This window comes from Larus michahellis, chromosome 2, assembly GCF_964199755.1.
Source record: "Larus michahellis chromosome 2, bLarMic1.1, whole genome shotgun sequence".
Classification (NCBI taxonomy): domain Eukaryota; kingdom Metazoa; phylum Chordata; class Aves; order Charadriiformes; family Laridae; genus Larus; species Larus michahellis.
This window is the reverse complement of record NC_133897.1, coordinates 43,265,652-43,287,553: the sequence shown is the minus strand read 5'-3', so window position 1 is coordinate 43,287,553 and position 21,902 is coordinate 43,265,652. Positions and strand designations below refer to the sequence as shown.

The window sequence follows — 21,902 nt, the reverse complement described above, 5'->3', positions numbered from 1 at the left end:
ATGGAGCCCTAATTAGATAAATATGATATGAACAGAGTTTTCCATTTGTGTTTCCCTTGAGAAACAAGACTGCCAGGAGTTTGAAGGGAAAGGTAAATGAGTCAGAAATGAAAAAGGAAAAGTCTTGAGAAAGGGACCTCAGAGCAGAGCGAGGCACAATGCAAGAGGAAAAAGGAGTGAATTTAAGGTTTAACATCACAGAACAGAGACTGCAGATCAGGTGAAGAAATAAATGGTGGAAATAGGTGCAAAGAAAGAGAAAATGGCAACATGGTCAGAGGAAAAGAGGAAAAAGGGAGAATTAATACTTGACTTGGCTGATATTTTAGTCTAGCTTCTTATGGAACGAGCTTTGTGTGACTCGGCTGGCCAAAAGTGAGGTTGCTTCTCCCCATCCCAACAGCTTTTGAACAGACTGGTCAGCTTCAGTGAAACTCCAAATCTCAAAGAAAATAAAGTTATTTGAAATTGTATGAAGGTGTTTCCTAACTAGACGAAGGGCTGTAACATGAATTCTTCCTTATTATTGCTCCCTGATTCACCAAAAAAAAAGAATCAGCAAAAGAATCAGCATGAAACTCGAGCTCCATACCAAGCATAAGCCTTCAGTGAAACACAGGCTCTCTAATAAACCTGGGTTAACCAACTGAAAAGCAGAGATCCACAGGAGAAAACACTTCCCCAGCGGCAGCGCTCAATGCTCAGTGCTTATTTAAACTTGCAAAGCAACTGGCTACATTTTTGTATGAAGAAGGCTGGAGACAAAGAGAAACATGAAGAACTGATAGCAGGAACCAAGGGTGAAGGCAGACTTGAGTACAGGCAGGAGCCTGGATGGTTAGCAGTAAGAAGTATAAGGTGGCAGCTTTCTTACGGTACACGACCGAGAAACAAATGCGTGAAAGCAAGTGTGGAGCAAAGATGAAGGAAATGAAAAATAAACCAAGTGGTCCAAAAGGGTTCAAGAGAAAAGGGTAACATTCTTCAGGGAAAGAGTAGAACCTGGCAACGTAGAGGTTTCTGAGGCTGTCTCTGGTGTTTTGGTCACATACTGCTGTCATCCAGCACACCACTTCTGCTGACCTAAAAGCTCAGACAACTTTCAACAGCAAACGTAGTACATGACCGTGCACCAAAGGGACCGCTGGTTGACTCAGTGGTATCATCATGTTCTTTCCCAGTTTCTGGCACTCACTAAGGAAGTTGATTCAATCAGTGGAAGAGATTCATAAATCCTAGTTCAACCTGTTGAAACGCTAGTGTCAACTAACCCAAATATCACCAGTCTCAAGCAGCCAAGTTACTGCTTTGGAATCTTGTTATTTCTCATAGACTGACAGGTTTTGTATGTAACTATTTTTTTTTCTTTTAACAGCAGCTATTACTAAGTGCTCAATTACTCAATCTTGCAAATTAGCAAATAAATGAACATGATTTTTTTGTTGTTGTTGAATAATGGCTAATACGTTACGAGATGGATTTCTTCACATATTTTGACAAGCGTGGTCTTGCTTTAATTATTTATGAAAATGCCTTGCAGTATGCCAATAAAAGCCCTACTGTATATTTTTGCATATTTTTCAAAACTAATGAAGTCTTAGGGACATGTGACCTTTCTGCCACAGTCTGCAATTACATCTGTGCTTAGAAGGAACGTGTGGGTGAGCAAATGACACCACCATTTGTGTGTTAACATCTGAGTATGATGGGATTTGCTATCTAATGAAATCAGCTACAGCATATTCTTACCATAGCTCTTCCTAACAGACACTTAAATTTCAATAGTTTCATGGCACCTAAAAAGAAAAAATACAGACACAATACTCGAGGAGAACCTCAATACCAGAAAGAGGTTTTAAACTCAAGTAAGCTTAAATAGTTACTTTCAATACTTGAGTATCTACGGTTAGAAAATAGGGGAGAAAGTAGACTCTAATCCTGTACTTTCCTGCCTAATGATGCAAACCCAGGACTATGATGTTTTACATCACTGCAAAAGCACAGTACCATGGAAGAAGTTACAGGTTCAAATGATAAAGTAAATATGCCTAACTGCACAGTATCTGAAAATATCGGGACGTTTCATACAAATAAACCAGCAAAATACCTTTTATTAATTTATTCTGGTAACTTTATTTATATGTATGTAGCGCCTGTAACATTTTCATCATGCATTAGGATCTGCACTGTACTAAGCACTAAATAAATATTTTAATTTGATGGATTAATATCATAGGTCTTTTGTTTAATCATTAAAAAAGAACACTGCATTAGGGTACCGTGACGAATAAAGTTAACTATGAGAGCATCTGTCCTATGATGTCTTTTCTTTAGCATTTTTCACTCTACCTTCTTCTTGCCCACATACCATTCACTGTATGTACACCTCTAATTATTGCCATACAACACATGGTTTAGCTGATGTTGCTTCTCTGATGTGTATCTAGTTTTTAGACATTCTCTACTTTAGAATGGTGTATCGTATTACCACATCCTCTGGACGGTCAATTCATGCTCAATCACAGCACTGGAAAGCAGCTAGCAGATGTGCCAGCACTGCAGCCTGCCAGATTAAATTTTTGCGAATACCAACCTGCTTATCCTCAGATTCCCAGTTTGATTTAAGATTAGTTAAGATAGTTAGAGACTATGCCAAGAATTTTCAGATGATCAGATCCTTTTTCCTAATTCCACCCCCTGGATATACAGAGGTAGCAGCACACAGAAAAAGCCAGACTGAGAGCAGACCATGTGAGTTCTCAGAATATACCTGACCTACAGATGGACAGTAAAGAGCCTCAAAGCATTTTCACTTTATTCTTTGATTATCTCTGCATCTATGATCACATTCTCATGTTAGTCAATACTTACAAAGTCCCTGAAGACATACTTTGGCAGAAGTTATGAAGGGAAATAATTCCAGGCACAATGGTCATTTACTTGGCTTTACTCAAGAATCAGAATTAATTCACACGAGAAAGGTACAGGCATCTTTGGAGACAATCAAGTCACACCAAACTTCATGGCTTTGCCCCTCTCTAAAATGAAATGTTGTCCTATAAAAAGAAAGGGAGATGACGGCACTTACCTTACATCCCTCACAAGCACTGACACCATAGTGATATCCAGATGACTTGTCTTGACAGACAAAACAGGGCTTGTAAACTCGAGGGGGTGGAAGTGGTGAAGGAGGGCTTGGAACAAGTTCCTCAGAACTGGTGCTCTGAGTTTCAACTGCTACAAAAAAAAATAAAAAATAATTGAATGATACATTAATGAATTTTAAATAACTGATTATTTACTGTATTATAACTATATCAAACTGGCCCATATCTATCTTTGTATAATAAATGTTCATTTGTCTTTCCTAGCAAAATTTAAGGGGAACCAAATAAAGCCCAGTAGTGACAGGACTACCTGCTGTAGCCTCAAGAGCTTATTTTTAAGTACTTGATCATTTTTCATGATCCGGCTACTCAAGGCCACAAAAGCTTCCACTCACTTCGGATACAGGGCTTCAGTCTCTTAACAGGCTCCAAAACTGGACAACTTTGGGGTTATATTCTGGTTTTAGCCTATTGAATTGCGTGGGATCCACGTGTGTGTGCTGGATATCAGCGTTCAGTGGGAAACTGCCTGTGGCATCTACCCTTCCAGTTGGTACCTAATTTTGGGAGAGCTCTTATACCACTTGCCTTTCTCTACAAAAGGTAACACTTCCAATGTGCAATTCTGCCACAGCAGGATAGTGACATGCATCACGACAAACGTAAAGAGACAAAATTACCTGAACTAGTAGTCTTTTTTTTTTAATCTGTAAAACTTGCACAACCCAGCAACGCTTCCTTACCTACCTTAGGATTCGTAACATCAGGAAACCTCTCTGAGAAAAAGCTACTTATGTATTATGACCCCACATCCCTTTATTGCCTTAATATTTCTAGATGGTCATTTGTTTTGAACCTGCTGAAAAGCCAGTTATCCCTTTCAGGGAAAGGACATGAAAGCTCTACGATGCGAGATAAGACATGCGAACTACATCTTTCCAAAACATCTGCATTAGTTTTCTGTGATATGCTGTCATCATTCCTCACATTTATTGTAGATGTGCAATACATTTTCATGTTTCACCTAGCCATTCTGCTGCTTCTCAGATAAATCCCTCTAACTTTCAACAGATATACAGAAATGACAGGATCTGTGAACTCAGATCTATCCAGAAATATTAGGCACTATCAGCAGAGCTAAATCTCAAGAGTACTAACAGCAGGCCCTAAAGAATATTACTCAATGGAAAATCTTAGACAAGATTTACTGTACGTGATATTTTTCAGATTACAAAGATGATACATTTGTATTAAACTCATGATTCATTGTCAACTCGTGTTCTGCAAAATTCACAGAGGGCATCACAGAGCACGATGCAACTTCTGATTACTTGTGAGAGAAGGGCGCCTTTCTGCCATTTTTACTTGGGTTAAGCTACCATCAACTTCAAGGACGGACATTTCTTGAGAAGAAAATAAATGCTAGAGCGAAGCGTTAAAGGCTCTGATTCTAAGCAAAGAAATATCTTTCCAATAGGAACGATTTATTTATGTAGCTAACAATAACGAGTCTGTGAAAAAAACAGAAAAGTAAAATAACATGTGGCTCAATAAATTGTGATGTTAAGACAATGTCCAGAACTATACGTATCTTTTTCAGCATTAAATACGCTGAACGTTGGCAAACCAAAAATCTACATGTTCCTACTGCATCAAGCAAACTTTAATGAAGTTTTTTCTTAATGAAAACAGAGATGAGAATGATAATTTCTTTTCAACAGTAATTTTTGGTATTTAAGTGAGACGGAGAGTGCTCTGTTATTGATCTCTGCACAGTCATCCTGCTTGAATCAATAATCTATTACTACTTTTAAATTAAAGTTAGATTCATCAAATGCCCTTGAGAGGCCTCAAACATTCTGTGCCCTATTTCATGCTCGTACATGAATGATGGTGGCTTCCAATCAGTCTCTGGAATGATAAAATTTTAGCTTTAAAACTCTAATACCAGCAGAAAATGTGTTTCGTATTAGCTCATTCAACTCTCCCAGTCCATCGAAAAGGCAGTTTTTAGTCTCCCCGTGGGAAAATAAGGTTGTGTCATTCAATAGAACAACCGCACTCCTGCAATCCTGTGATTTCAGTTCGAGGAAAGCAGTCTTTGAGGAATAATACCGATACACTTCTGCTTTTTTGATTATTTCATCCTAAACAAGCACTAGCATCCAATAGTAGTGCTGAAACCAGGAACCATATGTACAACAGAGGTCTGTCAAACACCGTGCAACCACCAGGAACTTGCAATACCCAAAAGAGATTAAGCAACCAGCTCAGTTCATAAATACACAACACAGTCAGCAACTGAAGACGTGAAGATGCCGCTAGAGAAATTTTTTTCTGGACAATTTGAAAAGGTATACGAGAAGGAAAGAGCCAATGTAAACCAGAAGACCCTCCCTAAAACACCCATATATATATATATTTATATACACACACACATATACATACATGTGCCACTAAAATGGCTTAATCTGTTCAACATAATACTTGCATCAGCTGAACAACTGTCTAGAGTTTGGGGTTTTTTTCTAAGAAAACCCACAGTTTGGGAACATTCAACTTCCGATCACAGGCAAGATGTACAGCTTTCTAGAGAAGGCTTGAACTCAGCTTACACACGCTCGACTCTTACTCCAGCTTCTGACTTACTATTCTTCCTTGGATTTAGCCTTTTTAACTCTTTACTTGAAAATGTATGTACTGCCAGCATGGAAGTGCAGAAATAAGGCGCAGGCATCTGTAGCGATTCACGCTCAGCAGGTACAAAGCGTTATTTCTGTATGATGTCAGTGGATGCAGGACAGCAGAACCCGCTTTCTTCTATGCATGTCTGCACGTGCAAGGTGGAAAAAAGAAAGGATGGGGGGTGGACAGTTGACTTTTACAGAAGAGGAGTTTTTAAAGCAGTCTTAAAATTTTATGACAAATTCAAACGGGGGGGGGGAGGGGGGGGGGGAAGAAAAAAAAAGAAAAAGGCAACTTCTTTCCATGCCCTGCTGTCTTGTCCTGTGGGATGTGACACTTTGGGGTCCCTCCTCACCTGAGAAAACAGAGCCTCAGTGCCGTCACCCAACACCTGAATGCCGCTTAAGCACACAGGGACTCTCAAACAATCGGTCACTTCACAATTCCTAAGATGTCTGAAATATTTCTAAAGGTTAGATAAAGCAGCAGATAAGATCTTTTAAAAGCACAGCGCGCTTTGTGAGAGCTAATTTACTGCCAGCTAAACCATGTTGACAGATGGAGGAGGCATTTTACTTTGTGACCAACTAGAAGCAGGCAGGCGCTATGAAAGGCCTTGCGCTTTGCTAGAAACTCAAGATTATTAAGCTTGTATGTTAATGCACACTTTGGACAGTTGAGTCTTAAAAGAATAAGAAGTTGTAAAGCAAATGGCATTTCCTGGATAGCCTCAAGGGAATTTTGAATACTGAGCTCAGGGTCCCTGGTGGGAAGCAGCAATTTCAGCTAATTAGGGTGAATAGCAAAGTGTTGCATTTGGTCAAAACATTCTGTTAACCCTCATTTTTGTTGGCACCAACCAGAGTCTGGATTTTTTTGCCTCTTTTTTTTTTTTTTTTGTGAATTCACTGCAGGAGTGCAAGGCACACAGCTCACATACATTAGGCAGAAAGTCAAAGGAAACGCCAAAGTTCAACTAAAGTACAAGTAATTAGAACCAGATTCTCTGCTGCTTGTATGTGTGCGTTTGATTGTAGAAGTTATTTATAAGCCTCCAAACATTTGAAAAAATAACTATATACTGTAGATCATTTAATTTTTATGTCTCGTCTGGAAAAAAAAGTCTGCTTTTAATCATCTTCCAGGAAAGAGCCAGGAACTGGGAAAGTGGGTCTCAATTGTTTCAATACAAATTTCTCTCTTTCATGTGCCACATAAAACTATACTATAAAATTAAATCCAAAATATCATTGACTCAGCCCCCCCCATCCAATTTTTTTTTAATAAAAAACTTCTTTGAATTTGTCATGCCTAAATAGTTTGCATTGTTACGAGGGTTTTTTTTTTTTTTTTAAACTGTTGTTTGGAAGACAGACAAGGGGAGAAGGAAAAAAAAAGAAAAAAAAAAGGGAAAAAAAAGGGGGAAAAAAAAGGAAAAAAAAAAAAAAAAGAGTGAGAGAGAAAGAAAACATTATCGTGGAGACTTGCCAGCCTTGACTTAGTAACCTGGCCATGACCCTCCAGCGAGTGTGTGTTTGACCCGGTCACACATGACTCTGGCTGCGTACTGTTGCTGGGTTATAAGTCCCAGATATTTTTACCATATATACAACAGGTGGGGATCACAGACAACAGAAAGAGGAAAACAAAGTCTTCCCTTGTGCGAAGACTCCCATTTTCTCCCTGGCAAAGAAAACAACACAAAGGAAAGAAGGCGGGCTACTATTTCACGTATCGGCACTCGCTGTGCTGGATCGCTGTTTCACCCGGGGGCTGACGGGGCGGAGGTGGAGCGGGCTGAGGGCAGCAGGATGGAGGAAAAGGCTCAGGGGAAGCCATGTGCAAATGTTAATCAATGCAGAATGAATTACCAAACTGTAACATCAGAACCACAATCAAAAAGCATTCCTCGTAGGACCGGGTATGCGTCGAGGTTCAGGAGGGAATGCTTTTTATTATGAGTGAACACAACAGACCTGGACTGAAACACAGGCTGCCACAATAACTCCAGACGGAGATATTACTATCTGGATTTTCAGAAGTACTTAAGAAAGTATGTTTTCCACACTTGAGGATTTCTCTTTTATTATTTGTTTGCTGCTAGCTGCACACATCTGCCTTAAAGCCATGATGTTAAATATAAGTTATTCTAATTCTTTATTACAATTTTTCTAGCATTAATTTTAATCAAGTCATAGTTCATCTCTACAATACTGTCTAGGCCTTAAAAAAAAAAAAAGGTTTGAAAGCCAAAAAAACCTCTAAGTCTTCAGGTTTGCTTTTATTCTGAAAAGGGGCATTCCACTTTCAATGGGGACATCAGAAGATGAAACTTCATGACCTAGTTTCTGCTTGAGGGTGCCCACTCCAAAAGAAAAGGTTTTCACTACGTGCTGCTCAGGATTCCTACAGTATGATTAAAATAACGACAAAACTAGCAAGAAGCAGAGGTTATGAAGCTCAGAAGCCCAATCTGCAAGGTCTTACTAATGGACAAACTGCACCCAAGGTCACCTAAAAGGTGCCTCAGGCCAGGTCACTTTGAGAGCCATGCCTAGGGCACAGGCTGCAGCTGCCAACAGCTATCTTGGACAAGGTGTGAGCCCCGATAGGCGCAGCTGAGTTGGCAGAAGTCTCTAAAGCCCAAGTGCTTTTGCTGTTACGACTCTTGTCAGTGAAAGAGCGATACGGACAGCTGGCTTCTGTCCCGTCGCATCTGGGAGAAGAGGGGTCCTGCTGAACTCTGCTCTCCGCCTTGTGAGGACAAGAAGCAGTTAAGCACACTCTCTGCTGCGATATCCTTACCCTAATGAAGTTCCAAGTACAAATTTGGCCATTGCTCCACTGCAGGCGGACATACCACCAGGACAGTATTTTCTTCCCCCACCCTTTTGCATCTCGTGTATTTAGACAGTAGGCTATTTTGGGCAGGGTCTCAAAATACGGTGTACAGTAACCAGCGCTGCAGGACCTTCAAGCGCTACTCCAATGCAAATAATAGTAATGATCGTGATCCTGCCAAGTCAAGAGGTGTTTCAAAGAATGAACCTTGAAAGGCCTCCATAACCTTGAGGGGAGCCATTACTTGCAAAGCAGGTCCTTGGAGCACTTTCATTTTAACTATTTTAGTATCTCAGTGTTAAAACGCAGACTAACTTCAAAGAATGAGTAAAAAAAAAAAAAAGTTTTCTTTATATTCAGCAAATGCCTTTGCTGTGTGTATACCAAGTTGTATTTGCCAAGTGGAATTGCAGAAAATAAGCGTTTACACTCGTCTGCTGCATCTCCCCCAGTTTAGAACTGGGAATGTGATGCAGCTCGCTCTCTCCTTCATGCCTTTCATCAACAAAATTGCCGAGTTTCAATTGCAAATCTGTAATGTTAACCAGCAGAGTCATGTAACCTAAGTCAGGGGAGTCAGTGGATACTGATCTTGGCAATACGACGGAACTATAGCCCTTTGAAACCTTTATTCATATCAGGTGATTAGGGCCAGGAAATAAAGTTCAGCATCCTACTACCGGCATAGCTGAACTATCCAGATTTGCTTGCAGTAAATCAGAAGACAACAGCATCTAATTTTTGGTTATCCTTCTGTTTTGGTCTCCTAATACAACTTCTGTTCCTTAGGAGCCGAGTTCTTCCTTTGTAGCCCAGAGCTTCTTATTCCCACAAATATCCTCTATTGGTTGCCCACTGAAGGGTGGCGATTCTTTTGTAACATACTTTCCTGTTATGCCACAATCTGACCTCTTCACTAGACCATTTGTTAAGCATGCAAATTCAGTTACCTGACTTTAGAGTGCCATTTATTAAGGCAGTCCAGGGGCCCCGCCTGCCAGAGCATCTCCCCAGACATTCCTGCACAGATCACGGACACCCAGAGTGACTCTCCCCGGGTCCTGCTGTCCCCATCATGCAGCACAGCCGGCAGCGCTTCTGGTCCTGCCATATTTAGCAGATTGAATGATCCTGCTCTCTTCTATCTATCTGATCTACAAGCATGGTCCCTGCCACTCCAGTATGTGAATAACCCACGAGCATTCATATTTTTACCTCTGTAACATCGAAGTGAGAGAAAGGAAGAGCTATTCTTCTCACTTTAGAGATGGGAAAGAGAAGCACTGACAGCCTAAGAGCTTGATTTGCTTGGGTCTTAAATTCCTGGAAAAATGTACGCAACTGGGATTTTCAACGGCAACCAAGAGCCTGGATGGAGCTCTAGCAGCATCTTCAAATTATAATCTTATGTGTCTTGCCCCAAGTTACATACAGGATACATGACAGAGCAGGGAATTCAGTTAAGTCTGTGCTCAGGCCCTCTAATGTGGGGGCTCCGAAGCACCCCCAAGCCTGTATGTGCCCCCCGCTCAGCTGCCAACTGCAAGGCAGGCCGGGAATGGGTGTCTTCTGCCACCAAAAGCCACCACTGCTGCTGGCAGGGAACTGGGGAGAGATGATGAAAGGCTTGTCTTCATTTTCTGATCTCCACAGCCAGCTAAGAATCAGCTTTCTATGAGACTACTCCACCATATATACAATTACACAGGAATGTCCCAGCAGACAACAGACCAGCCCTGAGAGGAGTCCTGAACCCTCTCCTGAAGGCAACTCAGCAACATGTGCGCGCTACATCCCAAACAGGCATAAACAACACCAGAAACGGCCACAAAAACCTCTAGTCTTGTCTATACTGTCCAAGCCAACACCAGCCTCATATACTGCCAAGATGTAAGCCTAAATCTACCAGAGTAGTCTTATGTGATTGTGAGCGTGAACAATCTGGAAAACACCAATATGGCCCAACCACGTGTTTCTGAATGAAAGCACCCTGAAACTTTTTCCTGAAGCTCCAGGTCTTCTGGAGCTGTCATTGCAACCACCTCTGGTGCTTCTCCCAGTAAAGCCAGGACTTCTGGGAACTACATACTGTACAGGCATATTTACTACAGCTAGCAGTAAAGGACAACGAGGAGGCCGCAGCCCCTCTGTAAGAGCACATTCATATTCTGTAGATTTGCTCAGGAGGATATTTTCAAACAGGAGTAAGGTTTACTCCATTTTGCAATGCCTGGTTCTCAAGCACCAGCTCCACTAAAACCAGGCGTAGTATGTATAACTAACACAGGAGATTTGTGTTCACATCACCTTTTCAAAGAAAATGATACTGGTTTTCAGGCTGGTTGGTTGGTTGTTTTTTTTTTTTTTTACAGTTACATCAGCAAAGCAGTTCTACATTTGGGTTTATGTGTCCACCTAGCCAAAGAAATGCATTTACACCTGAGCAAACGTGGAAGGCAGAAAGCTTGTCAGGATTAATTATATCAGGGACAAGAACTGCGTCTGGTTATACCTGTGTTACTCTCAGGACAGCGAGACTTAATGACGCGCTAGTAACTGAGAACAGGAGCGCCTTTCGCTAAATAAATGGCCAGGCAGACACCATGAGGGAGCCAGGGTGAAAGTAAGCATACAGACAGGATGGCCGGAGGGTTTGGCAGGCACAGCGGAGTTTACAGGGCAACGGCTCATCACTTTGTATTAGGAGCCTACCTTCAAAATGAAAAAGAAAACATGTTAAATGAAAAAAATAAATCGTACGGAAAACTGAAGAAAAACATCCGAAAGATGCTAGCTCTGTAGTTTTTTCAGGTCGGTGAGTTTCTGCCTGGCCACCACCATGCAAAATCGCATCAGTCTCAAGTATAAATTTTGCATTATTGCAAAACTGAAAAATAGGATCTTCTTTAAAAAATATATATAATTGTGCTATCATCTGCATGAAGCTTAAATTTTCCTTTGAAAATTAACTTTTCTTATAATTCAGGCCCTGTTTGCTTTACAAGTGAATGCCCGAGGTCAGATCCTCATCTGGAGTAAAGTCGCATAGGCAAAAAAGCGACACACACGTAGAGAGGATGAGAACTCTGGCCTCTTTATTCTTTATTTATGAAAATGGAGCCTATTTTTGTGGCCTATTGATACAACTGTGGTGTCACAAATTCAGCATGTTTTCCCTGCAGGATCAAAAATAAGAAAAAAGGCACATTGTGAGGGACAAAACGCTTAAAAATAAAAGGGGTCTGATTCTTTTTCCAGATCTGTTTTACAGTGATGTCGCCCCACTAAATCCAAGAAAGACTCTTGACTTGCAAACATAAACGGGAGAAAACTCAGACCAAGTATCTTCAATAATAAATAAAAACTGCAAGGGAAATGAAATAGCTACGATAATCTCTACACACATCCAGATATTTTACTCAGTCATAAAGTCTCCATTTATAGTTATTAAATGTTTTATAGTGTTTTGAGGACTTTTCTTTTATCTTCAAACCCTTCCGAGCATCCAAATAGAATAATCCAGAGTATTATGCTAAAGGAATGATTGTATTCTTCAAAACTTGCCTCCTACCCAAGTTGGTATTAGTTTTGGGTATTACCATGTCTGCCAAATAAATTTTTTATTTTCTATATATTCAGCATGTTCTTGTGACACCATTCATCATGACTTGTTGCTGTGGCTTGAATCCAGCAAGAAAATGAGTGTTTTAATATCTTTAATCACGTAATACTATTACACAGTTGTTCAGTACCACATGGACAAAATAAAACTGTTGTGCTCTATTTGGAAACGCAGTAAAACTGACTTGCTCTGTAATATTTTACATACCAGTTTACTTCTCAAACTTTAGGACCATTAATTCAGAACATTTTGATCTTCATGTGTTTTTAAATATTAAAATCAATAGACTGACTCAACAAGAACTGATTCAGTGATCAAAACTACTTCAAGTAAGTATAGTAGCAGTTAAAATGCTCGTCATCCCAATTAATTTGTATTACAGACACACTGCTGGATATCACTAATTGATTTATATACCCTACTTTCTATACCCATTTACAAGGGCAATTATGAACTCCATCACATATGTTTAAATGGGTTACATTAGAATAATATCTAGACACTAGACTGCTGAGCTTAAAATCTTTAAGAATAGGTAAATTCTTCATTAATGGCTATGCCATCAATCCACTACAAATGGCCTATAACCTATAAGGCAGTACACAGTACTAATATTTCACTTTTCATGGGCAGTTTGGGGTTGACTCCAATGATGAGCTCCACTTCTATTTTTAATTGTTTTTAAAATTGCATATTATAGGCAGCAATAAACACTTACAAATTAGTATTATACCATCCACAGCTTTCTGCAAAGCATGGTTTCTATAAACAAGTTAAAACACATACATCTGTAAATAATAAGTATAAGTATGCTGAATTTAATGAATAAGAGCACTAAAAGAAATTGAACAGTAGGGGTTCAGCAATTAGAGTAACTGCCCATTTTATTAAAAATGTATTGTTTCCAGCTTTCACTTCAGAAGGCTTTTATTGCTCTGCTAATTCTAAGTTTTGATTTCTGTAGAAAAGGAGGTCTAACTCCTTATTTTCTTTGACAGCCCCCCGTCACACAGCCACTCGCCTTTTTTACAAGGCAACGGACAACTGCGAAGCTCATATCTCATTGCTTGGGATCTCACTCTTGGGGCCCTCGCATCAGACTTTTTTTTTTTTTTTTTGGCATTATGCCACCCAGAGGTATGATTCTTTATTGAGGAAGGCTTCATCCCACAACGGAGCTGGGATGAAACCTGCTGAACCAGCAAACTCCAGGCAGCCATCCCCTGGCCCCTTTTCCCAGAGGTTACCAACCCTCAGGCGGAGCAGCACGTGTCCAGCTTCCCAGCCACGCTGTTGCAAAACAGGGCCATTTGCTGAAGCTGGCAAGGCTCAGGGCCGTGAAATGGAGCCGTGCGTTTCCTCCTGCCGTGCAGCAGCAGCCTCCCGCAGGGGACAGGGCAGCACGTAGACCGAGAAAGGCAAAGGTAGCTTCTTCAACCAAGCAGATATACCAGTAGACATCTCCCATGCCCCTAACGTTATTGCAGTGAACCTCTGGGGTACCTCTGCTGGTATGTAGATGTTTTCCATCCACTTAGCTTACTTCTCTACTAAGTGTTAAGACTAATTTTTACACTAGCCTAATTGCACCCACATTGCTTCGCTGCTGTAACTGTGGGGGTATAATTAAAACAATACATATTTCCATTTAGACATCAAATAATAACAGGAAAAAATGGCTTTCATCACTTGGGCTTATCTGCAACTAGAAGGGCAGTCAGACCAAAACTTAACCTTTCTGACATCCTCCAGCACACATGCATTTGCAACAGCTGAGACCAAAACAGGGACAAACTCCGTCCTCTTTCATCCCTTTAGCATGTCAGACCAGGGCAGTGCATTACTAAGAGCAGCTCACCTCAACATTTCTGATGCTAATGTAAGAAATTGAAGTTTATGGAATATTTAACAACTAAGCATCGCCAATATCTTTTGAGGGGGCAAATAAAATATACGGTTTATCAAGCCATAATGTTTGCCTGAGTGGAATTTCAATATTTCTGAATGGAATACCTGCCAGACAAAAGATGGTAACACAGCGGGGAAGGTACCATGAAAAACTAAGGCACTACCAGATCTCCTTTCCTTGTAAGTAATTCAGAGTCCTTATCATTGAGTTTACATAATATTTTATATCTATTTTAAAGAATTTTTATAGGTGCAATTTACTTTCCAGTGGTGCAGTTAACCTGGCAAACATCCCTCTGCCCCTTTCACGGTAGGTGTAGCAGAAGCCGAAAGCTGGGAAGGAGCTCGGGTGTCCTAGACTGAAGCAGTAGCGATACTGTGCCTGTGGCTCGGAGCACCCCTCTAATCTCTGCCTAGAAGACCAAAGATCAATAAAATAAGACATTCACAAGAGACTGGAGACAAGATGAGTACTGCAACTGGAGAGCATGTTTTCCAATATTCTGTTCTCCTATTTTCTACCTGCAGTGGATTTTCCTATTAAGCCCTTGGAGTGAGGAATGCCCATAATTTTACCTGTATGTCATCTCCCAGTACCATTCTCATTTGGAAGAGAAAAACTACACACATGCTGTACTGTAGGCAAACACATATGTGCAAGCAGTATTTCCTAGTCACCTGGTCTTTCTTATTCAACACCTACCTTCAACAGCGACTTGGGTTGTTTTTTTTTGCCCAGCTACACTGCTCAAAATTGACTGCAATATCCCAGCCTTACAAAACAGGGAAAATGTCAACTTTATACAGAACAGGACAATAAGGAAATACTTTCTTTCCAAAAAGCTGGTCAAGCAACATTCAGCCTTGACACCTGATGTCCCAAGAAACGTAAGGCAAAGCTTGTGCTTTGAAAAAGGGAAGTTACTTTTTTTGAAGTGAGATTCAATTCCAGAAGATCTCTGTCTACTGTGCTTCAATAATTTTAAAATGTCTATGTTATGATTATCCAATATTACATACATGCATATGTTTCACAAAACATACTTTTTTTTTTTTTTTTAGGGGAGAAAAAGACCTTTCCTGCCATGTTTGAGAGATTTGGGCCATCACTTTCTGTAGAAATTAAGCTCATTTTTACAAATGCTCTCCCAGTTGTCACGGTTGGGAAGATGTGTTATTAAATGCAAATTCATTCAGTGCCATCTTCCCGAATTTGCTGAAGGACAGCTTTAGTGCCTCAGCTGATACTGAAAGGATTCTGAAGCGACAGCAAAGTATAACTGACAAGACACCGAGGCTATTAAAAAAAATTGCGGATAGTAGTATAGTAGTGAAACTGCCTATAAGACTATCCATTTCAATTTAAGGCCCAGAAAACTTTCAACCTGTGGCACTAGTCCTTCACGGAGTGACTGTGACAGGACAGAGCAGTCGTTTTAAGGAATTAGTGAAATATAATGGCTTGGGGTTGTTAGTTAGAAATAATTGGTTTTAGTTTCTTGGTATCTGCACAAGTCTGACAACTGTACAGCAGCATATAATTGCCCCAAACTGTAATAAACCTAGGTAAGCTTTCCACAGAGTAAGCAAGCTTTCCTTTACTTCCCTTTCTAAGGTCTGATCCTGTTTTGTCTTTCATTACATGGACCTCTTGGAAATTTTGGGAAATTAGTTCTTTTTCACACTTGAACCCAGCAGATATGACATGTTTTTCATCCAAAGAGATTGCTATAAAAATAATAATCAAAAGAAGGGAGTAACCTGTGAACCCAAGAGATGTTCTCTGAGAAAACTCACCTCTGACAAAGTTACCCTGGGATCAACCCCTGTGGGCGATCCCAGCACATGGGCAATCCCAGTGGGACAGGGGCAGACTTTGGAAAGCTCTCACACCACCCAGGCACAGGGGAGACCTCACTGTTTCACGGCACCCTGAGCATTTGCAAACCAGTTTGCCTGATCACTGCCTTCCATTGTTTCCTGAGATAAGCAGGGCCCCAGTGAACAATTAAAGCTTTCAATAAATAATCTGTAAGCACATTCATTTGATTTACTGTTATTTGATACAGCAGTTAGTTTCAATGGGGCAGTTACTATTGATCACATAAAGTACTACAGACAAACATGAAACACTTCCAGAACTCCATGGATTATTACTCTTTATCTGCCACTCATCTGGGTTACTTGTAATGGTTGCGAAATTTAAAATCAATAACAACAATTAGCGTTCTGTATACTCTCAGGAATGAATCATGTGAAATATGTTTTGTTACAAAAATGAAAGGCTAGAGAGCTTGCAAACATGAAAGACTCCTGCAAGTAGCAAAACTCTAAAATAATTTCTCCTGGTATTATAAAGTGTCCAATAAAGGGGGTAAAGAAAAGAAAAAAAAATACAGGTATTTTAAATGCACCTGCAAGCACACACACAATTATAAAAGGGTATTGGTAAGATTTTCAAAGTAAATTGAAGAGACTTAGAAATACAACTTTCAACTAAGCTGGAGAGAAAGAGGGACCAAATTTTTCCTTAGAAAATTCCACTACAACCCCTACAATTTTATGCTCGCTCCTTGACCTCTACAGGAGTTTTGGGTTGTTAACAATGGCAGGACTTGCTGCTATGTAGGGAATTGAAGGAAAAGGTCTGACTCCTCTTCCCGCTAGCTTTTACTGTAGAGTTTATCACCAAAAAAAAAGTATCTAGATGTAAGAAATGAAAGCAAGATGAAACTAATAAAGCTGGAAACTGATTGTAAGGGAAATACATTGAAAACCACCTTTTCGCTTAGCTTCAGATTCATGTAAATTAGTTGTGAATCTGATGAAATGCCTGGAAATAACAGTATTTTGAGATCTCTGCTAGAGTAATAATTCTAGATAATTAAAATGCAAAGCAATAAGAAAAATGTTTTATCATTAAACTGTAACCAGAGCTCTGTGTGAAATCATCCATTCAGAAGACTTGTTTTTCATCAATTATTTGTTATTTATCTGATGTAAATATAAGAAGGTCTAATTAAAATGTATGACTCCTTATGCAGCTTCTTGTCATTAAGACCAATGAAAGTATTCTGAAGACCATAATGAAATAATTATGTTTGCCTTTAAGAATCCTCTTCAACAACACATGGCAGTACTACACTAAATTAAAACATCAGGAACTAAATTTCTCTTGCATCTATTTCCATTTTCACTAATTATACCCCCAAGCTTTCCAATAGACCAGGCCTTAAAATTCTTTTGAAGCTGAAACAGCCTAAGGAACAGCAGCCTTTTCATAGTAATGGACTTTGATGAAGAAACAAAGGTAATGCAGCCCTGGAAGCATTAATATTTCAAATAGAGTTATCATGTGAAAATATGTGTTTATTTGAAAAACGGGGAAAAGACTGTTGGTAAAGAGCCAAATACGTGTTCCAGGGAAACCGACAGTCTGATTTAATCTCATTTAATTGCGTCATTCCTTCCTCACCTCTTTTCGTCAAGAGTATTTTCTTGTTCTGCACAGAAATTAAGGCTACCAAAAGCATAACAAACACGGTATTACTGGGCAGTGTCAGTGTATCACCCTGTAACTAAGCTCTGCTTTCACATTTCGGTAAAGGTGAAAACAGCCCCTGTGAACAATTGCAGCGTTCATACTGGACTCCATTTCAGGGAGAGGGGAACAGTTATTTTCCCAAACCGCCTCCAGACATGCAGTGCTTCCTAACACACAGGTCGTGCTTCAACTGTGAAGTTTTGCAGGACCTCTCCAAAACACAGAGAAAGGAAAGGATTTGGATAAGGTGGGGGGGGGGCGGGGGGGAACAACAAACCCAAACCAAAAAAAAACCCACAGAAGGATGTGAGTCAGCTCAGACTTCTTGCAGGCAGCCGAAGGCTTCGTTTCAAAACTTCGGAGAGATAATGGATCCTTCTTGGCGTGGTCTCAGAGAAGTGAATGTGGCAATACACGCAAAGCGTAGAAAGATGAGCAGTTCACATACCTAACCTGCATAGCATGTGACGATAGGCGCAACTAGAAAAACACAGCGGAATGTGCTCTCCAAACAGAAAGAGGAAGGCTGAGGTTCACCGGGGGACGAGGACTTGGGAAAAGTATATTCTTCTGTTAGCTCCCCTCATCAAAGACACTTTGCACAATTATCTGAAAGACATAGGTGATTTGCAATTCGTTCTGCATTTTATGTCTTTGTAGTCCAAGTGTGGGGTGAAACCAGAAGGATCTTTAAGAAAGACAAGTCTCTGAGACTTTCCAGCCAGCCACTAAGGAGGGTCTGACATACACCCTGATCCAGCAGCTAATTAAATTTCTTCCTCAAATTAATGAAAAGAGCAAACCCAAACAACAAAGGAATACTCTTAAAAGTGTGGGGGGGTGTGGTGTGGAACCTCCTCAGACCAGAAGTTGAGAGGCAGAAATATGAATAACTGCTGAAAAACAACCAACCAACCCCCCCTCAGGACCTGATCCGAAGAATAAAAAGCTCACGCACGCCTGACTTTTTTAGCCAGTCCTTAGACTTGTGCCCCAAGCCAAAAACACAGATTGGTGGACTTCGTGGCCTCTGCTAGGAAGGGAAGGTTTGCAGAGAAGATAGGATCTTTGACTAGAACAAGCCAGAGAGTTACGCAAAAAAATCCAGAGAGACGAGCTTTGGGGCGCAGAGGCATTTCCCTGCCCCTGAACCGGGGTCCTGGGGAAAGCATCCATCCGCCCGCAGATCAACTGCCTCGGCGGCCGCAGCCCCTGCCAAGGGTACGGTTTGGGCAGGTATCGCCAGGTGGCACTGTGACACAGTTTTCCAAGTCCTTTTTCTCTGTGTGCGAGTGAATGGTCAGTCTTGGAAAGACAGGACACGCTGGTATTCTTTGTGGGGTTTTGGGTAGAAGATGAGGAATTAAAGAGGGGCTCGGGAGGTGGAGAGAGGTGAGCGTTAGAGGAGCTGGCTCCTGCCCCGGTCTCTGCCCACGGACGTTCCCTGAGAACCGGTGCAGGAGGCTCTGAGACCGCCAAAAGCCAGGGTACAGCTGTGCTGTGCCTGAACACCTCTATCCCAGATCGATACTGGTGAACAAGGGAAGTATTTAAATCAACTCAGGTGCTGTTTCATCCACTTACCACGCAGGAATCTGGGAATTAACTTGGTATCAGTCACCAGCTGGCAGAGGAGTGATTCTGGAAGATGACAGGTCTCGTAGGAAAAGAGATACACACCTCTATATGATGTGCTGCTGCGCCACCACCAGCCAGCTTGGCAGAGAAGACCACTGTGATGGCCATTTCAGGAACTCACCACAAGCTGCATTCAGATGAAAAATCACAGGATTCAAGAGATATATATTTTTTGGTGTTATTTGACTGGATTTTTGTGGGTTTTTTTTCTTTTGTTTTGTTTTGGTTTTTTTGTTTAATTGAACCATTCCTTCCACTGTTTGTATCTTACAGGCACAAATGGCTTTCTAGGACTCACTGAAGGAAATCTGAGCTAAATCAAACTGTGGCAGCTGTCTCCGGTTGGTGCAACACCGGGCAACTTGTTTAATTGCTCCACACCTCTGCTATACGTCTTTAAAAGGTGAATGATCCTTCTTTCTTTCTAAAAAGAAAAGAAATATTGGATGTTCATTGTACTGAAAGTCCAGCACAATGACACGAGCTTTTACTGGTATTTCGTAAAGTACTGGTACATAAATACACTAAAGACTCACTCATACAACCATTCTGTGTCTGAAACTCTTATTAAAATCACCAGTGGAGGGTTGAGTGCATTTAAGTGCTTCACTAGATAAGGTTCTAAAAGACAAAAATACACTTAATTTGTCATTTTGTTGTTCAAAGATCCTTGCTAAAAATACAATGTGAGCCTAGAGAAAAATATTATGGTTCAATGGAAAGAGATCCTCCAAACCATTAAAAGAAACTAAGCAGTGCTAAAAAAATTCTGTTGCGAGACATTTCTCTGCTCTTTTTCTTAGGGGATGCACTTAGAGGGTAAAATGTAAGTCACTGGAAGTGCATAAAACGGAAATCCCTCCAAACTATGGATGGACTTTAACACCACGTCCTTAGTGGTGAAGATCCAGAGCACTCTGAGAATTTATAAATACTCATTCAAGCTTTAACCTATTAAACCTATACAAGTGTCGCTTGCATGTGTATATTTAACTTACATAGTTTTATAATATTCAGTTTATATGTGGTACAAGCAGGGGAAAGAAAAATCACCTTGTCCAAGGGGAACAGAAGGTATATTATATACGCTGTGTCTAGGACTCTTTACACAGACTTGCTGGATTATGTTTCCATCTCTCTTAACAAAAGTATTTGAAGAAGCTGTAAGGCTCAAACGGAACGCTAAAAGAAAGTGGGGTCAGTTATATAAGGGCTGGCATTAGTTTCTTAAAAGTTTTTTTCCTACCCACTCCCAAATAAAGGGACAAAGAAGTGAACATTGTGGGAATGTGTTTCTAAACCACACGATATCCTTATCAGATTGTCATGTACAAGGGAGGTTCTCACACAGGGACCCCATGCTGGTGAGCTGCCGTGAGCTGCCCCGTCACATGATGCAAGTTCTTCGCTCCTATTCAGATGACTAAAATGAGCCGAAGGAAGCTAGATTTTCCCTCCCCCCCCCCCAGATAAGCAAAATGCATAGGGACCACAGTCATATTAATTCGCTGCCACTGGGAAAACAATCCAGAGCAGCTGCTAATGATGAGCAAGTATACGAAGGAGACAATATAGCTATTAAAATCTATACCACAAGCTTGAAAGTGTCTTAGATTAATATCCAATGAGTGGACTTTAATGCAAGGAAGCAAACAGAGAATCGGAGAAATCTGTGAGTCAGTCAAAATACAGGGAAAAAAACCACAGTTTGTGGTTTAAATGTGAAATTTGCAAACTTGACTTGTAAACTTATAGAAAGAGAATAATATGCTCTTATAAACAAGTCCTACTTTGTTTTATAAGTGTCTCTGTTTCCACTGCTAATATTGTGAACTCTGTCATTTAATTACTTTTTCATATAGTTCGGGAGAAGTGGGAAAGTCCTTTAAAATTTTTTAATATTAAATGAAGGTTCTAAGCAGTATTTGGCCATTTAAATGTGTGGCCTGCTTTTAAAAGTGCTGAGGGAGCTCGTAGATACTCAGCATATTTGGAAATGAAGCCATGAAATGCGGATTTAGGATGCTAACTTCAGGCTACTGTTTCTGACATTCTTAACTTTTGAAACACATTTACTCATGCAACGACAGATTAATAAAATCCCAGACCTTAGATTATTTTTTAAAAGACAGTTTAAAATCCACATTTTTGGATGGAAGTTGTTTACTGATTACAATTAGGAGGCACAGCTAAGATTACGGTGACCGAAAGACTGCACAGAAGAATCATTGCCACATGACACCAGTTTGTTTATTTTGTGCCTAGAATATGGTTCTCATAAAAAGGCAGCAGCAGACGAAAGATATTACTCTTGTTTTGCGTACTAGAAAATCCAGCTTTGCTACCCTCCTGCCTATACTCTCTTTTTGCAGTCCAGAGAAAATGATTATTCTGTTATTTTAGAATAGTTTTGAGCATTTTATGGCTTGTATTTTCGTGGTTCCATTTGGTTTGAAAGGGCTTGGATTTCAGCAAGAAGTGGCATGGGTCACACTGCATGGGGACAGACTTCATGCACGTGAGCAAAGGTCAAAATCAATCATAGCTTTGTATTTCC

The 21,902-nt window shown here is 40.4% G+C and overlaps 1 protein-coding gene across 6 annotated transcripts in view; it reads right to left on the bottom strand.

Annotated features, from left to right (window-relative positions):
* The window catches only part of RARB (retinoic acid receptor beta), a 333,265-nt gene that overhangs the window by 66,625 nt on the left and 244,738 nt on the right, over positions 1–21,902 (bottom strand). For all 6 annotated transcript variants that reach the window (XM_074575050.1, XM_074575051.1, XM_074575053.1 and 3 more), the window contains one exon: positions 3,089–3,237. In XM_074575050.1, the coding sequence (XP_074431151.1) occupies positions 3,089–3,237 (149 nt within the window). The remainder of the gene's footprint in view (positions 1–3,088; positions 3,238–21,902) is intronic.